The following is a 22,861-nucleotide window of genomic DNA, read 5'->3' on the forward strand; positions in this document are numbered from 1 at the left end:
TGTGCAAAGTTTCAGACTGATCCAGTGAAGAATTACATTACTGCACAATATCAAGTCTACCAGGAGTTTGCCCAAATGTGCCGAATTGGTCAATTGATACATTTTCAAGTACATAACTATAGAGAACATACAAAAATGCTATGGCGATAAAAAATATAAGTCAACACACTCCCAGGAATGTCATACATCATTAGCTTATACACTAACTTTGACACATCTCGATGGCCGGGCAGGGTGGGTGTGGAGCCAGAGACAGCAGTGGGATCAAACTGTAGACCCCAGTTCCTACATTTGAACAAACATTTCTTTTAAAACTATGCTACATTTTATCAATGGGACCCTCAGGATGACAAATCAGAGCAAGATTACTGAATGTAAGTACATTATTTACCTTCAGAGGTGAATGTATCAAACCAGTTGCCGTGATAAAAGTTGTTGTTTTCCACTCTCAAACAATAGCATGATATTTTTTCACTGTAATAGCTACTGTTAATTGGACACGGCAGAAAACTTAAATTCTTGTTAATCTTTCTGCCCATATAAGACATGTCTAAGTCCCAGAAAGTTGGCTGTTGTATACAACACCATTCTAGTCACTTTGGCGCACTTTAGCAACAACCGTCCCCGTTTAGGGACACCCATCCAGTAGAGGTTAAAGAAATATTTTTAAGCCTTGAGACATGGATTGTGTATGTGTGCCATTCAGAGAGTGAATGGGCAAGACAAATTATTTAAGTGCCTTTGAACAGGTTATGGTAGTGGGTGCCAGGTACATCAGTTTGTGTTCGAGAACTGCAATGCTGTTGGTTTTTTCATGCTCAACAGTTTCCCATGTGTATCAAAAATGGTCCACCACCCAAAGGACATAAAGCCCACTTGACATAACTGTGGGAAGAATTAGAGTCAGCATGGGCCAGCATCCCTGTGGAACACTTTCGACACCTTGTAGAGTCCATGCCCCGATGAATTGAGGCTGTTTTGAGGGTAAATGGGGGGGTGCAACTCAATATTAGGAATGTGTGTGTTCTTACTGTTTTGTACACTCAGTGTACAAGGCTAATACTGCATTGAATGTATTACCTGAAAGGGGTAGATAGGACATCCATCCATCTTGAACAGGATTATCTATTTTGGATGCAATTTGAATGGGATGAATGGAGAGAGAGTAAGACTGAGAAAGTGCTCGCGTGCGCACTGGTTTAAAGCAACGCCATTCGAGTGATTGACTGTATTAAAACTCTGCAGTTGCAATAAATAAAAAAATCTTTACAGTACAAAAATAAGGTGACCCCCAAAACCCAGATGGAGATATGTAAATTAGATGCGCATTCAGTCCTAATATTAGGCTACTGTAGGCCCACTCGTCACAAGAAAAAAAGTTACCAGCTGATGAGATGATACATGCATTGTGAACTGCGCTCCATACTGACATGCACTGTCTGTTCCCACCCTGAGCGTTGATGATTGATCATGTCGATAGCAGAGCAGAGAAGGCCATAGAGAAGACAGATTTAGACATCACATATCATTTTAACAGTTCTATTTCACGTCATGCTGTTCAAATAAATCATTTATTATAATTGACCAGTTTCTCGCAGTTATTTATCCCGGGAATTGGTAGTGGGTTTGGTTGGGAAATCTCAGTAACCCGGTTCCCGCAATTAAACCCTAGTGTGTAATGATTATGACGTTAATGAACTCAACTGAACTGGTGTTTACCCTGTGTTAGTGTGTATGTGAGTGAATGTGTGTGTGTGTGAGAGTGAGTGAATGTGTGTGTGTGTGAGAGTGAGTGTGTGTGTGTGCGAGAGTGTGAATGTGTGTGTGTGAGTAAGTGAGTGAGTGTGTGTGCGAGAGTGTGAATGTGTGTGTGTGAGTGAGTGAGTGAGTACCTGTTGTAGGTATGCGTAGTCTTCAGGCTGCAGCAGACTGAACTCTCTCTGCTCCTCCTTGGATGCTCCCACCAGCAGGTAGTAGAACACATGGTAGTTCCTAGAGGTCAAGGGTCAGAGGTCATACTGTGTGTGTTTCAGTCAGAAGCCCCCACCAGCAGGTACTAGAGAAGACATAGTAGTTCCTAAAGGTCAGATGTTAGAGGTTATTCTGTACTGTAGAGAGGGCAAGGAGTTTTTTTCTGACTGCATGACCTGACCAGAAAAACTTCCAGGCCTTCGTTATAGGCAACAACTACTGTAAGGCTCTGGTTATTCCCTGGTCAGGAAAAACATAGGTCCCCAGTTAATCATTAGTGTGTATATATAGTACAGTAATCTGTAATAAACATTGTAACGTGATTCAAATGGTGTGATTTGTATCATATTGTACAATAGCTGATGAAACTAACACTAAACTTTAAAAAAATGTATTTATCAGTGTTATTACCTAATCGTTGCTGGTTGAAAAAAACTATCTACACAGGACCATCTAATCAGCAGGTTTGCATGGGCGGGAGTTTCAGCTTGCCTGGTGACAACACCAGGTGGTAAATTGGTTAATAAACCAATAAAAAAAAGTTCCACTCCTAGACAGTCCTAGTAAAATTTAGCTAAAAAGCTATTTTTGTCAATTTTAATGAAACTATTACAGTAAGGTACTTACTTACTGTTACCCGGAAAATATTTGATATCTATATAAAAATGCTGCACTGGGCATTTAAAGCTGGAATCCTAAATAGTGAAAGCGCAACGTCTGTTTGAGATATTACAACAACAAAGAAGTGACAGGATTCTTATTATTTTTTACACCCCTCAGACGACAGCAGAATATGTACTGCAATTTCTTTTACCATGCTGCTCACCTGTTTAGTCAACAAAACCAAATGCGCTGGGGGGCGTTTCCCCAAATGTGGAGTCCATCTTTAAGTGTTTCCATCATTAGTTTCCATTTTGCAGCAAGAGAGTAATGTAGTGGTGGTATCACTTATACCTTCTCTATGCATTTCCACATGATTTGAATTAAAGTCTACTTCACTTTCTTATTAACTTACCACTTCAGGCCAGGGTTCAACTTTAAATAAGAGAAGCTAATAAAGTAACACGCCTTTTATGCACTACAGTCACAGGAGCGCATGCTGTTTGTGTGGCATTCACCCTACAGCCTGTGAAAGTAAGAAGCAGAAAATTGCTTCATAGAATAGTTGATGTGATGCTGCTATGACAAATGAAAAGCATCTGTAGAATTCACGATCTGAGCGTGAATTTCCTGAATTAGTGTTGACACCTTCATAAAAAATTATTCTTGGATGCACTCATTTCAATATCCCAAACAAGGACTCATTCAGTAAGGGACAGAGTCAAAATTTAGATACGCCAGAGTTGCATCTGCTTTCGCTTGAATCATTAATTTACGCCAATAGCGGGAAAATGTTTGTCAAGCACCAGTTCTTCCCTTCTACTCCATCAATACCTGTGTGTGTGTGTGTCAGATCTCTCCTAGTCCAGCCATACCTTTCATTCTTAGCTCTGAACACCAGTCGACACTTCTCCAGCAAGTACTTCTCAACTACCGCCCTGCAAGGGAGACACACAGATCAATCAATTCAAAATCGATACCTACAACTGATAGAAGTGTGGTTTGTGCACAAATGTTTGATTTATGTACTTATGTCTGATTTCTAAAATAAAGCCAAATGAGTGTGCTGTTGAACAAAAAAGTAAGGTTATGACAGCAGTCATGTTTGAGAGACAGGCTCCCTTCACTGTGAATGACACTGGCAGCTAGGAAGTACATACAGTGGGGCAAAAAAAGTATTTAGTCAGCCACCAATTGTGCAAGTTCTCCCACTTAAAAATATGAGAGAGGCCAGAAAATCACATTGTATGATTTTTAATGAATTTATTTGCAAAATATGGTGGAAAATAAGTATTTGGTCACCTACAAACAAGCAAGATTTCTAGCTCTCACAGAACTGTAACTTCTTCTTTAAGATGCTCATCTGTCCTCCACTCTTTACCTGTGTTAATGGCACCTGTTTGAACTTGTTATTAGTATGAAAGACACCTGTCCACAACCTCAAACAGTCACACTCCAAACTCCACTATGGCCAAGACCAAGGAGCTATCAAAGGACACCAGAAACAAAATTGTAGACCTGCACCAGGCTGGGAAGACTGAAAGCTGCTTTGTTTGAAGAAATCCACTGTGGGAGCAATTATTAGGAAATGGAAGACATACAAGACCACTGATAATCTCCCTCGATCTGGGGCTCCAAGCAAGATCTCACCCCGTGGGGTCGAAATGATCACAAATATCCCAGAACCACAGGGGGGAACCTAGTGAATGACCTGCAGAGAGCTGGGACCAAAGTAACAAAGCCTACCATCACTAACACACTACGCCGCCAGGGACTCAAATCCTGCAGTGCCAGACGTGTCCCCCTGCTTAAGACAGTATATGTCCAGGCCCGCCGAAGTTTGCTAGAGAGCATTTGGATGATACAGAAGAAGATTGGGAGAATGTCATGTGGTCAGATGAAACCAAAATATAACCTTTTGGTAAAAACTCAACTCGTCGTGTTTGGAGGACAAAGAATGCTGAGTTGCATCCAAAGAACACCATACCTACTGTGAAGCATGGGGGTGGAAACATCATGCTTTGGGGCTGTTTTTCTGCAAAGGGACCAGGACGACTGGTCCGTGTAAAGGAAAGAATGGGGCCATGTATCGTGAGATTTTAATATAATAATAATATTTTGAGTGAAAACCTCCTTCCATCAGCAAAGGCATTGAAGATGAAACATGGCTGGGTCTTTCAGCATGACAATGATCCCAAACACACCGCCCGGGCAACGAAGGAGTGGCTTCGTAAGAAGCATTTCAAGGTCCTGGATTGGCCTAGCCAGATCTCAACCCCATAGAAAATCTTTGGAGGGAGTTGAAAGTCCGTGTTGCCCAGCAACAGCCCCAAAACATCACTGCTCTAGAGGAGATCTGCATGCAGGAATAGACCAAAATACCAGCAACAGTGTCTGAAAACCTTGTGAAGACTTACAGAAAACGTTTGACCTCTGTCATTGCCAAAAAAGGCTATATAACAAAGTATTGAGATACATTTTTGTTATTGACCAAATACTTATTTTCCACCAAAATGTGCAAATAAATTCATTAAAAATCCTACAATGTGATTTTCTGGATTTTTCTTCTTATTTTGTCTGTCATAGTTGAAGTGTACCTATGATGAAAATTACAGGCCTCTCTCATATTTTTAAGTGGGAGAACTTGCACAATTGGTGGCTGACTAAATACTTTTTTGCCCCACTGTAAATAAACCAATTCAATTTTACCCAGAAACTCACTGATGAAACTCCCAGATCTGTTTGTGCACTTGCTATAAGATGTTGGCAAGAAAGCAGAAACAGACAGGCACCCAGGCAAGCCTAAAAAAAAGGAACCATCGCACTGATTTAAAAATGAACGGTATCTTGTTTCTGTGATGATACAGCCATCATGCAGCGACAGGTGTTGCTATGGTATGAAATATGTCATGCAATACATGATAACACAAACACACTGCCTCACCCTCTCACCACCCCACTCTTTAGATAGTTGACCCGGATGAACTTCCCAAAGCGGCTGGAGTTGTTGTTCTGTGCCGTCTTCGCGTTGCCAAATGCCTATTTAGAAACAGAGCGAGAGGAGACATTATTTACAGTTACAAAAACTGATGAGGTACTGTAAACACTACAAATACAGTGACTTCAGAAAGTATTCATACCCTTCAACTTATTCCACATTTTCCTGTGTTACAGCCTGAATTCAAAATGGATTAAATATATTTTCTCATCCATCTACACACAATACGCCATAATGACAAAGTGAAAACATGTTTAGAAATTTTGGCAAATGGATTTAAAATGAAATACAGAAATATTCTAAATCACACCCCTGAGTCAATACATGTGAGAATCACATTTGCCAGTGATTACAGCTGTGAGTCTCTGGGTAAAGCTAAGAGCTTTGCACACCTGGATTGTACAATAGTTGCACGTTCTTTTTTTAAGTTCATCAAGTTAGTTGTTTATCATTGATAGACCGCCATTTTCAAGTCTTGCTATATATTTTCAAGCCAATTTAAGTGAGAATTGTAACCAGGCCACTCAGGAATACATATCGTTTTGGTAAGCAACTTGTGTACGTGCATACGGAAATTATTCAGACCCCTTCACTTTTCAACATTGTTATTATAGCCTTATTCTAAAATTGGTTCAAATAAAAATCTCAATCTACACACAATACCCCATAATCACAAAGCGAAAACAGGTTTAGAATTAAAAAACAAAAATACATTATTTACATAAGTATTCAGACCATTTGCTATGAGACTTGAAATTGAGCTAAGGTGCATCCTGTTTCCATAGATACTCCTTGACATGTTTCTACAACTTGGGAGTCCACCTGTGGTGAATTCAATTGATTGGACATGATTTGGAAAGGCACAAACGTGTCTATATAAAATGTCCCATAGTTGACATTGCATGTCAGAGAAAAAACCAAGCCATGAGGTCGAAGGAATTGTCTGTAGAGCTACGAGACAGGATTGTGTCGAGATACAGATCTGGGGAAGGGTACCAAAAAATGTCTGCAGCATTGACGGTCCCCAAGAAAAAGTGGCCTCCACCATTCTTAAATAGAAGAAGTTTGGAACCACCAAAACTCTTCCTAGAGCTGGCCACTCAGCCTAACTGAGCAATCGGTAGAGAAGGGTCACTCTGACAGAGCTCCAGAGTTCCTCTCTGGAGATGGGAGAACCTTCCAGGAGGACAACCATCTCTGCAGCACTCCACCAATCAGGCCTTTATGGTAGAGTGGCCAGACGGAAGCCACACCTCAGAAAGAAAAGGACATGACAGTCCACTTGGAGTTTGCCAAAAGGCACATGAAGGACTTTCAGACCATGAGAAACAAGATTCTCTGGTCAGATGAACCCAAGATTGAAATATTCCCCATCCCTATGGTGAAGTATGGTGGTGGCAGCATCATTCTGTGGGGATGTTTTTCTGTGGGGATGTTTTTCAGCGGCAGAAACTGGGAGACTAGTCAGGATTGAGGGATAGATGAACGGCGCAAAGTACTGAAAGATCCTTGATGAAAACCTGCTCCAGAGCGCTCGGGACCTCAGACTGGGGCAAAGGTTCACCTTCCCACAGGACAACGACCCTAAAGCACACAGCAAAGATAACGCAGGAGTGGCTTCGGGACAAGTCTCTGAATGTCCTTGAGTGGCCCAGCCAGAGGCCGGACTTGAACCCGATGGAACATCTCTTGAGATACCTGAAAATTGCTGTGCAGCAACGCTCCCCCATCCAGTCTGACAGAGCTTGAGAAGATCTGCAGAGAAGGGGAGAAACTCCCCAAATACAGCTGTGCCAAGCTTGTAGCGTCATACCCAAGAAGACGCAAGGCTGTAATCGCTGCCAAATGTGCTTCAACAAAGTACTGAGTAAAGAGTCTGAATGCAATATGTTGATTTTTTATCAAATGTGCAAAAATTCTAAAAAGCTGTTTTTGCTTTGTCAGTATTGGTATTGTGTGTCTATTGATGAGGAAAACAATATATTTAATCCATTTTAGAATAAGGCTGTAATGGAACAAAATGTGGAAAAAGTAAAAGGGGTCTGAATACTTTCCGAATGCACTGTATACATATATTTGGCCTTGTGTTTTAGGTTATTGTCCTGCTGAAAGGTGAATGTGTCTCCCAGCGTCTGTTGCAAAGCAGACTGAAGCAGGTTTTCCTCTTGTATTTTGCATGTGCTTAGCTCTACTCCTTGCCGGTTACAAGCATACCCATAACATGATGCAGCCACCACCATGCTTGAAAATATGAAGAGTGGTACTCAGTGATGTGCTGTGTATGCTCCAAACAAAGTTTTGTATTCACGATATAGGTTATTTCTTTGCCTATATGTTTTGGAATATTTGTATTCTGTACAGGCTTCCTTCTTATCACTCTGCCACTTAGGTTAGTATTGTGGAGTAACTACAATGTTGTTTAATCCATCCTCAATTCTCATATCACAGCCATTAAACTAACTGTTTTAAAGTCACCATTGGCCTCGGTGAAATCCCTGAGCAGTTTCCTTCCTCTAAAGATTGACGCCAGTATCGTTGTAGTGATTGGGTGTATTGATACACTATTAATTACACTTTGAATGGTGTAACTTCACCATGCTCAAAGGGATATTCAGTGTCTGCTTTTTGTTGTTGTTTACCAATCTACCAATAGGTGTCCCTCATCTTTGTGGTTGAATCTGTTTGAAATTCACTTCTTCACCGATGGACCTTACAGAGAATTCTATGTGGGGTACAGAAATGCTGTAGTCATTAAAAGAAAATCAAGTGAAACACTATTGTTGCACCCAGATTGAGTCCATGCAACCTATTACGTGACTTGTTAAGCAAATGTTTACTTCTAAACTGATTTAGGCTTGCCATAACAAAAGGGTTGAATATTTATTGGCTTAAGACATTTTAGCTTTTCATTTCAAATAACATTTCCATAATTCCACTTTGACATTATGGGGTATTGTGTGCAGGCCAGAGAAACAAAAAGCGCAATTTAATAAATGTTATATTCAGGCTGTAACACAACAATATGTGGGAAAAGACAAGGGGTGTGAATACTTTCTGACGGCACTGTAAATGCTTCACCATTTACAAAAAGTGAAATTAGCTGAAGAAGATATCATAGAACCAAACGCATAAGATCTCCTAAGCCTGAGTTTACCATATACGGAACTCTGCTATTCAACCAGAAGGCTTCTTCATATTCCGTATATATCTAACGGCGGCTTCTGGTAAGAGTTGAGGGGGAGGGGTGTGTTTCCCTATAAACAATTCCTGTTGTACCAAAATTGAAAACAAAATGTCCACTTTGACATTATGGTGTATTGTGTGTAGGCCAGTGACGCACAATCATCATTTTATACATGTTAAAAGGCTGTAACAACAAAATGTGGGGAAAAAATCAAGGGGTGTGAATACTTTCTGAAGGCACTGTACTGTATGTGTTGCTGTGAGACATGAACTAAATCTGTTTGACGAGCGGATACTGTATGTGTTGCTGTGAGACATGAACTAAATCTGTTTGACGAGCGGATACTGTATGTGTTGCTGTGAGACATTAACTAAATCTGTTTGGCGAGCGGATACTGTATGTGTTGCTGTGAGACATTAACTAAATCTGTTTGACGAGCGGATACTTATGTGTTGCTGTGAGACATGAACTAAATCTGTTTGACGACGGATACTTATGTGTTGCTGTGAGACATTAACTAAATCTGTTTGACGAGCGGATACTGTATGTGTTGCTGTGAGACATTAACTAAATCTGTTTGACGAGCGGATACTGTATGTGTTGCTGTGAGACATTAACTAAATCTGTTTGACGAGCGGATACTGTATGTGTTGCTGTGAGACATTAACTAAATCTGTTTGACGAGCGGATACTGTATGTGTTGCTGTGAGACATTAACTAAATCTGTTTGACGAGCGGATACTGTATGTGTTGCTGTGAGACATTAACTAAATCTGTTTGACGAGCGGATACTTATGTGTTGCTGTGAGACATTAACTAAATCTGTTTGACGAGCGGATACTGTATGTGTTGCTGTGAGACATTAACTAAATCTGTTTGACGAGCGGATACTGTATGTGTTGCTGTGAGACATTAACTAAATCTGTTTGACGAGCGGATACTGTATGTGTTGCTGTGAGACATTAACTAAATCTGTTTGACGAGCGGATACTGTATGTGTTGCTGTGAGACATTAACTAAATCTGTTTGACGAGCGGATACTGTATGTGTTGCTGTGAGACATTAACTAAATCTGTTTGACGAGCGGATACTGTATGTGTTGCTGTGAGACATTAACTAAATCTGTTTGACGAGCGGATACTGTATGTGTTGCTGTGAGACATGAACTAAATCTGTTTGACGAGCGGATACTTATGTGTTGCTGTGAGACATTAACTAAATCTGTTTGACGAGCGGATACTGTATGTGTTGCTGTGAGACATTAACTAAATCTGTTTGACGAGCGGATACTGTATGTGTTGCTGTGAGACATTAACTAAATCTGTTTGACGAGCGGATACTTATGTGTTGCTGTGAGACATTAACTAAATCTGTTTGACGAGCGGATACTTATGTGTTGCTGTGAGACATTAACTAAATCTGTTTGACGAGCGGATACTGTATGTTTAAAAAGGTCCAATGCAGCATTTGTTTTTATTATCTCAATATCAAATCATTTCTGGGTAACAATTACCTGGGAGCGGTTTGAGTGGGGAGGTGAAAAGGGAAAATGAGCTGTTATCGGCAGAGAGGTTTAGCACTGGTCTATTAACTTTTTACCGCATGGTTAGATCACCATGAAAGGCCAACACCGACACCGTGATGGTTTTCAGAGGGATGTTGTGATTATGACACCATGTCAATTATGAAACCAGTCCTTCTCAGATTACCACGTTAGTCAGAGAGAGTCATAAGCACAGTCAATCAGAGTCATGATTGATAAGATGATTTTGTATGCGATTTGTAGGAAATACGCACCAGTTACTGAGAATAAAACGGAATTTTCTGAACTTTTTGTTTGCATTCAAAATCTTATTTTCACTATACCTTAATCCCAAAGCCTAAAATAGAAGTTGAACAAATTCAGGATTTGAAAAAAAGAAAAAAAAAAAAAAAAGAAATCCTGACTTTTCACGTTCTTTCTTGTTTTCATACCTTGTCAGGACGTTCTGGTCCTGATAATGTAGGAAAATATGCACGCACACACACGCACGCACACGCACGCACGCACACACACACCCCTCCAAAAGTATTGGGACAGTGAACATGTTGTTTTGGCTCTGTCGTCCAGCACTTTGAATTTGAAATGATACATATTGGGTGAACCATTTAGAAATTACAGCACTTTTTGTACATAGTCCCCCCCCCCCTTATTTTAGGGGACCAAAAGCAATAGAAATCAAATGGTAAATTATGTATTGTGTCATTCTGGAGAAACAATTTTTTGTAAATAAAAATAGAATATGTTTCTAAAACACTTTAATGTGGATGCTGCCATGATTACGGAAAGTCCTGAATGAATTGTGAATAATGATGAGTGAGACAGTTACAAAATGCTTACCTCCCCTGTTATTGCATCTAACTTTTTCATCATTATTTATGACTCATTCAGGACTATCCATAACCATTGTAGCGACTCAGACGGCATCCTTAGCCATTCTCAGAACATTTTCAGACCAGCTGGCTGGTGTGTTTACGGACATTTTAAATCTCTCCCTATCCCAGTCTGTTGCCCCCACATGCTTCAAGATGGCCACCATTGTTCCTGTACTCAAGATGGCAAAGGTAACTGAACTAAATGACTATTGCCCTTTAGCACTCATGTCGGTCATCATGAAGTGCTTTGAGAGACTAGACAAGGATCGTATCACCTCCACCCTATCTGTCATCCTCGACCCACTTCAATTTGCGTACCACCCCAATAGGTCCACAGACGATGCAATCACCATCACACTGCACAATCCCATCTGGACAAGAGGAATACCTATGTAAGAATGCTGTTCATTGACTACAGCTCAGCATTCAACACCATAGTACCCTCCAAGCTCATCATCAAGCTGGAGGCCCTGGGCCTCAACCCGCCCTGTGCAATTGGGTCCTGGATTTCCTGACGGGCCACCCCAGGTGGTGAAGGTAGGAAACAACATCTCCACTTCGCTGATCCTCAACACTGGGGACCCGCAATGGTGTGTGCTCAGCCCCCTCCTGTACTCCCTGTTCACCCATGAGTGCATGGCCACGCACACCTCCAACTCAATCATCAAGTTTGCAGATGACATGACAGTAGTAGGCTTGATTACCAACAATTACGAGTCAGCCTATAGGGAGGAGGTGAGGGCTCCGAGTGTGGTGTCAGGAAAACAACCTCTCATTCAACGACAAATTAGATTATGGATGCACCGATGTGACATTTTTGGCCGATACTGATATCCAATATTTTCCAATAAAAACGATGCCGATAACGATATAACAATTTTTTTTGCAGCCTTTTAAACATTCTAGTACACTTAAATAGTTGAATCCACACACACACTGACCAAAAAGTTGTTGGCATTTACTTATGTAAAACATAATCAAAACCTATTTCTTTCACTGTGCTGTTTCATTGTAAATTTGTTCAGTCTCAACCAGGATTTCATCATTTGTCAAGCAGTGAAGTTTCAGCTCTGTCTGTCCGTGGCGCCTCTTCCTCGGTGCGCACTGTCACTGTGTCCGTTTCCATCTGTGTCTAACATTCCACGTAAACCCTGTTTCTTGTCTGCATCGAAGTAACAGTCCTTGTACCTAGCATCGAGCATAGTGGTGACACAGTAGAGGCTTAGTGAGAATGCCACCAAATCACTTGTTCACAGCCTCTAGTAGAGTACTTTTCTAAGTTATGCCAACACAGACCGTCGGGTTGTTGAGCAGGTGTTTCAATACCATGACAGGGTATCACGTCTGCTGCAGACGCAGTTGAGCTTATTTCTCAAGTCAGTTGTTTGAATGGCGCAAGGAGTGTTCATGTTTCCAAGTTACAAACATATTCTCAAATTCCATTCAAATGGCAGCAGTGGTATGAGAACAAGCCCATTCTTGAGCATGCAACACGGCTTTCCTCAGTATGAAATCGTTGTCGACCCTATGTGCTGTCAGACACAGCATGCTCATGGGGCTGACATCGCTGATCCTAAATGTCAGTCGTGAAGCTAATAGCAGTCACGCCCATAGATATGCACGTCAACAATACTGTAACTCCGGCATGGTAACATAAAAAAATAGCGCTTACTTGGGAGTCTGTACCTGTGCTCGCCAGTCGGCGAAAGCCAACATCATCCATGACAGAGAACGGTTGATTGTCAAGGGCAATGAATTCCATTATCTTGGAGTTAATGGATTTCGCCTTTTGAGTTGCCACGCTGAAATTCTTGCTCTTTCAAATGACTGCTCGACTTGTTGACTGCTCGATCCACACAGCAGACATTGTGGGCTATGTTAGGAGTGCTGTATTGCATGTGTAGCGCTATATTTTTAGTGGCGTCATTAACCTACATTATATAGGTATGCACCTCAGCTTTCGGTTTTGCACATAGGCGTTAAACTAGACATCGGGCCGATGCTGATGTTGGCATTTTTAGCTAATATCGTTCGATTCCGATATGCTTAACGATATATCGTGCATCCCTAAAGGAGGTGATCGTGGACTTCAGGAAACAGCAGAGGGAGCACCCCCCCACATCGACGAGTGGACAAGGTAAAAATTTAAGTTCCTCAGCGTACACATCACGGACAAACTGAAATGGTCCACTCAAAACAGACAGTGTGGCGAAGAAGGCTCAGGAGGCTGAAGAAACTTGGCTTGTCACCCTCAAACCTTTACTGATGCACAAGTGAGAGCATCCTGTCTGGCTGTATCACCGCCTGGTATGGCAACTGCACAGCCCATAACCGCAGGGCTCTCCAGAGGGTGGTGCGGTCGGCACAAAGCATCACTGGGGCAAACTACCTGCCCTCCAGGACACTTACACCACCCGATGTCACAGGAAGGACAAAAAGATAAAAGACAACAAACACCCGAGCCACTGCCTGTTCACCCCACTACCATCCAGAAGGCAAGGTCAGTATAGGTGCATCAAAGCTGGGACCGAGAGACTGAAACACAGCTTCTATCTCAAGGCCAGACTGGTAAACGGGCATCATTAACCCAGAGAGGCTGCTGCCTACGTACATACAGACTTGAATTCATTGCCCACTTTAATAAAATGGATCACTAGTGACCTCAATAATGCCACTTTAATAAAAATGTCACATATCTTGCATTGCTCATGTAACGGATGTGAAACAACTAGCTAGTTAGCGTGGTGCGCGCTAAATAGCGTTTCAATCGGTGACGTCACTTGCTCAGAGACCTTGAAGTAGTGGTTCCCATTGCTCTGCAAGGGCTGTGGCTTTTGTGGAGCGATGGGTAATGATGCTTCGTGGGTGACTGTTGTTGATGTGTGCAGAGGGTCCCTGGTTCGCTCCCGGGTATGGGCGAGGGGACGGTCTAAAGTGATACTGTTACACTCATCTCATATGTATGTATATACTGTATTTTATACCATCTTGCCTATGCCGCTCGGTCATTGCTCATCTATATATTTATATATATTCTTATTCCGTTCCTTTACTTAGATTTGTGTGTATTAGGTAGTTGTTATGGGATTGTTAGATTACTTGTTAAGATATTGCTGCATTGTCGGAACGAGAAGCACAAGCATTTCGCTACACTCGTAATAACATCTGCTAACCATGTATGTGACCAATAACATTTGATTTTGATTTGATCCACGTGTTTACAAACAATATATTCTTATTTACAGTCTCTATGGGGGTGCCACAGGGTTCAATTCTCGGGCCGACTCTTTTCTCTGTATATATCAATGATGTTGCTCTTGCTGCGGGCGATTCCCTGATCCACCTCTACGCAGACGACACCATTCTATATACTTTCGGCCCGTCATTTGGACACTGTGCTATCAAACCTCCAAACGAGCTTCAATGCCATACAGCACTCCTTCCGTGGCCTCCAACTGCTCTTAAACGCGAGTAAAACCAAATGCATGCTTTTCAACCGATCGCTGCCTGCACCCGCATATATAGCATCACCACCCTGGATGGTTCCAACCTTGAATATGTGGACATCTATAAGTACCTAGGTGTCTGGCAAAAACTCTCCTTCCAGACTCATCAAACATCTCCAATCAAAAATCAAATCCAGAGTCGGCTTTTCCGCAACAAAGCCTCCTTCACTCACGCTGCCAAGCTTACCCTAGTAAAACTGACTACAATGTCATCTACAAAATGGCTTCCAACACTCTACTCAGCAAACTGGATGCAGTCTATCACAGTGCCATCCGTTTTGTCACTAAAGCACCTTATACCACCCACCACTGCGAGTGTATGCTCTAGTCGGCTGGCCCTCACTACATATTCGCATCCAGACCCACTGGCTCCAGGTCATCTACAAGTCCATGCTAGGTAAAGCTCCGCCTTATCTCAGTTCACTGGTCACGATGGCAACACCCATCCGTAGGCGCTCCAGCAGGTGTATCTCACTGATCATCCCTAAAGCCAACACCTCATTTGGCCAGTACTCTGCTGCCTGTGACTGGAACGAATGCAAAAATCGCTGGAGACTTTTATCTCCCTCACCAACTTCAAACATCAGCTATCCGAGCAGCTAACCGATCGCTGCAGCTGTACATAGTCTATAGGTAAATAGCTCACCCTTTTTCACCTACCTCATTCCCATACTGTTTTTATACTGTTTTTATTTATTTACTTTTCTGCTCTTTTGCACACCAATATCTCTACCTGTACATGCCCATCTGATCATTTATCACTCCAGTGTTAATCTGCAAAATTGTATTATTCGCCTACCTCCTCATGCCTTTTGCACACATTGTATATAGACTGCCCATTTTTTTCTACTGTGTTATTGACTTGCTAATTGTTTACTCCATGTGTAACTCTGTGTTGTCTGTTCACACTGCTATGCTTTATCTTGGCCAGGTCGCAGTTGCAAATGAGAACTTGTTCTCAACTAGCCTACCTGGTTAAATAAAGGTGAAATAAAAAAATAAAATAAAAATACAATAAAAATGCACCAAAATGACAATACATTATTTACTTTTAATTTCTATTAGACACAAAATAATCTGAAACATCCATACAAACAGCAAATGCATCCAACAAGTTTGTAGATTCACAAGATTAATGTGTGGAGAATTTTCTTTGTTTGGGGACCTAAACCCCTCCCACAGCTGTTTGGCTCTGGTTAATAGATGCATTCAGATAACACAATGGTTGACTAATAACATGTTACAGATGTGTGAAGACATCAGGGTCGTATTAAGTAGGCTAACACCGTAGCAAAACATTTACTAACAGCAAAATGAAAATTACCATCTTTTTCCCCAAACAATATATTTTATATTTTCAACAGATGACAGAGAATGACCCGTTTAGGTAGTTACCTGTTTCAAAAAATATTTTCACAATTTTGGGCCCACTGAACATGACCCAGACTCCACCCCTACAGAAGGAGAGTATTTGGGTTGAGGTGGTGGTGGTGGTGGTGTATTGGAGGATTCCAATGAGTGCTACAGTAGAGTATGGGATCCTGTCTTGACGGGTCAGGGCTGTGCCTTCACAGGCGCCTATACAGCTTCCGTACACACAGTATTACTTTGAACACCCTGATCCTATCTCTCCCCCCAATCTGTTTGTCTTTCACATTTTTCCAATTTCTCTTTTCCCCCCCTTCCCTTCCCGTCTCTCTCTCTCTCCCTCTCCCTCTCTCCCTCCCTCCCTCCAAATCTGACTCTTCGATATCTCGCTCCTTCCCCCTCCAACAGCCAAGTGTGCCAGTAAAACTGACTGCTAGCCTGAGGAATGTTCCTCCCTCCTCTCCACAGTGAAGTAAACACCATGAGTTATCATCCTCTTTCAAACACAGCTTTTACTTTCCAACAAGAAATATGTCTTGGCTTGTTCTGGTTTCTCCACTCCTCTTTCCCGCTCTCTCGGTCTCTCCACCTCTCCTCTCACTCTGTCTCCTCTAGCCAACGCCGCAACACAGCCTCCATAATACACTTTCCCCTACGGAGCTGTAGGGCCCGAACGAGCAGCAACCAACCCCTCCCTCAAACAATAACCATCCAATCAGCTACTCTCTGATTGGCATGTGAGGGACAGAGGAATTCCCCATAGCAGTTTGAGTCATTACGAGGGAAAAAAAGGAAAATGAAGAAGTAGACCCTAAATACAGGGACCTAGAAATAGTCAACAGCTCTTGGTCTTGTGTGTTTATTAAAAATAGTGCTCCTAACCATACATCTCAGTTTTTCAAGGAAGTGGAATGGAGCTAAACCAAAGAACAATACACAGAGGAAAAAGTTCCAGCTCTAAATGATAAATGATTTGCTATAGGCCAACTCTGGAAAGACAAGTTTATTGTAGGCCTATGTCTCCTAACCATGTGAAGTGACTGTAGTTTTGGGCATGCTCTCAGATAGAGGGAAGTGGGGCCTAGGCCCCTGCAATCATAGCATTAACTCTCATAATGGGGAGTCCATCAGGACACCAGAGATTTGTCCAAAACACTGTAGATAATCTGGGCCTGTTTTAATCAAATGTCTCAGAGTAGGAGTGCTAGCCTGACGACTCACACTAAATGATTCCGCTGCTCTGTTGTTTGCTACATACTTTAATCTGAGACTGCCATCATTGAAGTTGTTTGTGGTGATGAGGGGCAAGAGGGTCCTTTTACAAAACAAAGTAATCATCGATGGGTTCATCTCTAACCAATCACAGTATCAAAGTCTATTACGAACTTTCAAACTGCCGCTATACCTACTTGTGTTCTGGCTCTGGCCAAATCAGACGGCCCCGAATGTGTTCGCATTCGGTGAAGGGTCGGGGGAGGTACCTCAGATCGAGGCTCATTGCGGATAAGAAACTAACCGTGAGCGTGTCGTAGTGTTTGGCCGGAGCAAGAAGCCTGGGTAAACAGGCAATAGGAGTGCTGGTCTAGGATCAGTTTAGCCTTTTAGATAATAATGAATAAGATTGGAGGGGGACACGGGGTAAATCACATTACTTCCAAAATACTATAGTTTACTACATAGCCTAAAAATACAAATGTATCACTCATCTGTCTCCCGCTCCTAAAAGGTAGGCCATAGCTCAAGATAAAGTGCAAGTCTTTCCAACTCTGCCCTCTTCAAACTAAGTCTAGCCTATTGGCTGATTATAGCCAAGTAATACTGATAGCTTAATATAAATGCGCCATGGGAGAATCTCGTAGTTTAACCTTCTTATGTTATTTTGATATTGCCTATAGGGCGCAAAATTGCTGGGACCATGGCTGTCAAGTGAGCTGCGTCACATATGCCTAAAATAACATTGAGGGACTGAGGTTGGGCTTGGGACCAGTTATTGCGGTAGTGGGTGGGAGTCGGACAGAAAGTCAGAGGGTGCAGTATGAAAAGTTACGGGTGCAGGAGGGATGAAGAAATCAGTCCCATGCAGACCTCTACCAGTCCCATAATATATAATATATATGCCATTTAGCAGACGCTTTTATCCAAAGCGACTTACAGTCATGTGTGCATACATTCTACGTATGGGTGGTCCTTGCTTATTAGTGCCTTGCTTATTAGTGCCAACTGCAGAGGCACACCTCAACAAGGCACACCTGTTAATTGAAATGCATTCCAGGTGACTACCTCATGAAGGTGGTTGAGAGAATGCCAAGAGTATGCAAAGCTGTCATCAAGGCAAAGGGTGTCTACTTTGAATAATCTTTTGATTCTTTTACTTTGAAGAATCTTTGATTCAGGAACAGACTATCTTGGGAAGAGGTGGGAGTGTGGGGCACAGCCCTACTTTGTGCCTTATGTAAGTCGTTACTAATGACAGTACTGCACTTATACAGTAATAAAAGAACAGTGGTCTAAGCAGACATACGCTGCTTTCAGAAAGTATTCATACCCTTTGACTTATTCCACATTTTATTACAGCCTGAATTCAAAATGTATTAAAATGCATCTTTCCCCCTCATCCATCTACACACAATACCTCATAATGACAAAGTGAAAACAATTTTGCAAATTGATTGAACATGAAATACAGAAATATCTCATTTATATAAGTATCCACACCGCTGAGTCAATACATTGTAGAAGCACCTTTGGCAGTGATTACATGTGTGAGTTTAAGAACTTTCCACACATGAATTGTGCAACATTTGCCTGTTATTCAAGCTCTGTCAAATTGGTTGTTGATCATTGCTAGACAACCATTTTCAGTTTTGACTTAAATTGGCTTGAAAATCTAACTCGGCCACTCAGGAACATTCACTGTCTTCTTGGTAAGCAACTCCAGTGTATATTTGGCCTTGTGTTTTAGGTTATGGTCCTGCTGAAAGGTGAATTAATCTCCCAGTGTCTGGTGGAAAGCAGACAACCAGGTATTCTTCTAGGATTGTTCCTGTGCTGAGCTCCATTCCGTTTCTTTGTTATCCTGAAAAACTCCCCTGTCCTTAACAATTACAAGCGTACCAATAAGATGATGCAAATATGGCGTGTCATAGTTGAAGTGTACCTATGATGAAAATTACAGGCCTCTCATCTTTTTAAGTGGGAGAACTTGCACAATTGGTGGCTGACTAAATACTTTAATAAAAATACATCTCTAAAAAATATTCTACTTCGACATTATGGGGTATTGTGTGTAGGCCAGTGACACAAAATCTCAATTTAATCCATAAAAAAAAAATCAGGCTGTAAAAAACAGAAATTAAAAAAGTTAAGGGGTGTGATAGTTTCTGAAGGCACTGTAATAGAGTCAAGATCAAGTCAACAAGATATTTGTATCTAAAAGAAACAATGCTAAAGTAGTGTGTAGGTTAGTAAAGAAGCAGGACTATAAATGTGTCACGGTTTTCATATGGTGAAGGAGAGTCGGACCAAACTGCAGCGTGTCGATTGCGATCCATGTTTATTTAAACAAACGTAAACACGACTAAACACGAACACTACAAAACAATAAACGAAACGAAAACCGAAAACAGCCTATACATGTGTCAACACACATCGAACAAGGACATCAAGACACTCAGGACAATCACCCACAATACAACCAAAGAATATGGCTGCCTAAATATGGTTCCCAATCAGAGACAACGATAAACACCTGCCTCTGATTGAGAACCACTTCAGACAGCCATAGACTTTCCTAGAACACCCCACTAAGCTACAATCCCACTAAGCTACACACCACATACAAAAACCCATGTCACACCCTGGCCTGACCAAATACATGAAGAAAAACACAAAATACTTCGACCAGGGTGTGACAAAAATGAGAATGGCACCGGCACAACAATTATATGGAAAACTACACACAGATTTCTACTGAAAGAGAACCAATGGCTCTCATTAAGCTTTTTGTCATAATTTTGTACAACTTCCGGCACGCATTAACTGTGAACTCAGGCTGTATGTTACAGTTTCAGACAGTGGTCTACGGGCTATTGTGGCTAGCTGAGCATTAATGTAGGCCTATCAACAAAACCAATGGACCAATGCCATAACCCCACTGGGCAAAAACTGGTTGAATCAATGTTGTTTTCACGTCATTTCAACCCCAAAATGCAATGTGATGACGTTGAATCAAAGTGGTAAACCCATTGGATTAGAAAAAAGTTAGCATAAGGGAATTTCATTTTTCCCCCACCTAACCAAAATCCAATGACATGGTGAAACTTTGTAGATTTCACGTTAGTTGACAACTCAAAACAAATGTAAATCAAAACTAGACATTGAACTGACATCTGTGTCGTGGGACATTTCCACATGGATATAACTGTTGACTTCTATGATATCGCCTACAATAGCCAATATGTGGTGTTCAATGTAGGCCAACATTCCAAGAGACTTTATCAAAACATTATGCTTGGCATTAACCATTTTAGGAATGATGTTTAACTTGTCACAATTGGCCAAAAAGGTGACTGAAAGTGGCATTATATTGTGCTATGATGCAAGAAACCGCTTTAAATGAACTGTTGTCATTATTATTACCATTAAGAGAATCATACAGAAATGTGTGCCACCCTCTGCCTATTGGCTTATTTGCATTTTCAAGCCTGTCTCAAAATAGGACACTTTCCCTTTAAGACAAAAAAAAAAGCTCACCTGACTTGCTTTTCAAAGACAGTTAGACATGTACAAGTTGTGCTCTTGTAGGAAACAATCACTCCCCCATGGCTGAGCAAAATTAGCAATAACTGGGCTGGTCACTCACAAGCTAGGACAGAATATCGACATATGTGAACACGCGGCTCTGTTCTGTGATCTCAAATGTCCATATAGGCTACTCTACAACCGCTCATGCATGCCTGTGAAATAGAACAAGGCTACTCCGATGCACTCTTCAACCTACAACAAAATAACCATATATCCACTGTAGAGGAAAGATGGTGTACATTTTAGTGAAGTTGAATCTCGTGCATCTCTGATTGGGCTTGCAATTCTTCTGCACGGGACTGCTCCAGGAGCTTTGTGGTTGCACATGTACGTAGCTTAGAGGGAACACTGGCCAGAGCATAACTGCGACAGAGTGACTAGCTGGCTGACTGGCTGTTACAGAAGAAATCACTGTCATTTTCTGTGGTAAAGAGACAAGCGGTATTCATTTCACTGAAAAGGTGTTCCCCCATCACTGAGCACTATTCACTCAGCAGCTGGAATGCAGCTCTGGCAGAACTGTTTTGCTCACTAGCCCTGAAAACTGAATAGGAAACAAACCGGAGAGACAACAGCTGTTTGTCAGGTTACTCATTGCTACTCATCCATTTGTAAATAGCAGTGATAAACAGAGGAACAACAATGTCTTATTCAATGAAACATTAAATATTGTTTGTGATGTGGTTGCAGTGGGTAGGTTGGAGGTCACACTTCCAGGCGCAAACAGTAAGCTCTCTGTGTGTGTGTGTGTATTTTCTACTCACGTACATAGTTTCCTGTCTGCCCTAGAGTGCCTCATTTATTGCATAATGAGCTAAGTTCTCATCTGAAGACTGTTCACACAAAGAGAAACTCAAACTACTGCAGCTCTGACCGGGATCGCGCCTCTGCATACAAGTCTAGCTCAGTAACACTTCTCACTTTATTATGAAGTCTTCTTATGCTTTATTAACATTAATAGTACTGATGTGACAAATAGACAACTGCCTTCTGATTTTTAAAATTGGTTTTCCGTTAAAACAATAAGAATAAAATCACAAAATTCCACAATGCAGTATAATGGTCTTATTATGTACTGTATGTATTAGAGGTCGACCGATTAAATCGGAATGACCGTTTAATTAGGGCCGATTTCAAGTTTTCATAACAAATCGGTAATCAGCATTTTTGGACACCGATTATGGCCGATTACATTACATTCCATGAGGAGACTGCTTGGCAGGCTGACTACCTGTTATGCGAGTGCAGCAAGGAGCCACGGTAAGGTGCTAGCTAGCATTAAACTTATCTTATAAAAAAAACAATCAATCTTAACATAATCACTAGTTAACTACACATGGTTGATGATATTACTAGTTTCTCTAGCTTGTCCTGCGTTGCATACAATCGATGCGGTGCCTGTTAATTTATCATTGAATCACAGCCTACTTCACCAAACGGGTGATGATTTAACAAGCGCATTCGCGAAAAAAGCACTGTCGTTGCACCAATGGGTACCTAACCATAAATGCCTTTCTTACAATCAATACACGAGTATATATTTTTAACCTGCATATTTAGATAATATTGCCTGCTAACATGAATTTCTTTTAACTAGGGAAATTGTGTCACTTCTCTTGCGTTCTGTGCAACAGAGTAATGGTATATGCAGCAGTTTGGGCCGCCTGGCTCGTTGCAAACTAATTCGCCAGAATTGTACATAATTATGACATAACATTGAAGGTTGTGCAATGTAACAGCAATATTTAGACTTATGGATTACACCCGTTAGATAAAATACGGAACGGTTCACTCGAAATTATAGTTTCCGGATTTGACCATATTAATGACCTAATTGTCGTATTTCTGTGGGTTATTATATTATAATTAAGTCTATGATTTGACAGAGCAGTCTGACTGAGCGGTGGTAGGCAGCAGCAGGCTCGTAAGCATTCATTCAAATAGCACTTTACTGCGTTTGCCGGCAGCTCTTCGCAATACTTCAAGCATTGCGCTGTTTATGACAATGCTAAAGTA

General features: G+C 41.5%; 1 protein-coding gene across 9 annotated transcripts in view; it reads right to left on the reverse strand.

Annotated features, from left to right (window-relative positions):
* Window positions 1-22,861, reverse strand: part of LOC118395235 (unconventional myosin-IXb-like) — a 79,500-nt gene that overhangs the window by 43,891 nt on the left and 12,748 nt on the right. For all 9 annotated transcript variants that reach the window (XM_052463943.1, XM_052463944.1, XM_052463948.1 and 6 more), the window contains 3 exons: window positions 5,516-5,610; window positions 3,447-3,509; window positions 1,893-1,992 (listed from right to left, as the gene is read on the reverse strand). In XM_052463943.1, the coding sequence (XP_052319903.1) occupies window positions 1,893-1,992; window positions 3,447-3,509; window positions 5,516-5,610 (258 nt within the window). The remainder of the gene's footprint in view (window positions 1-1,892; window positions 1,993-3,446; window positions 3,510-5,515; window positions 5,611-22,861) is intronic.

This window comes from Oncorhynchus keta, chromosome 15 (assembly GCF_023373465.1).
Source record: "Oncorhynchus keta strain PuntledgeMale-10-30-2019 chromosome 15, Oket_V2, whole genome shotgun sequence".
Taxonomy (NCBI): Eukaryota; Metazoa; Chordata; class Actinopteri; order Salmoniformes; family Salmonidae; genus Oncorhynchus; species Oncorhynchus keta.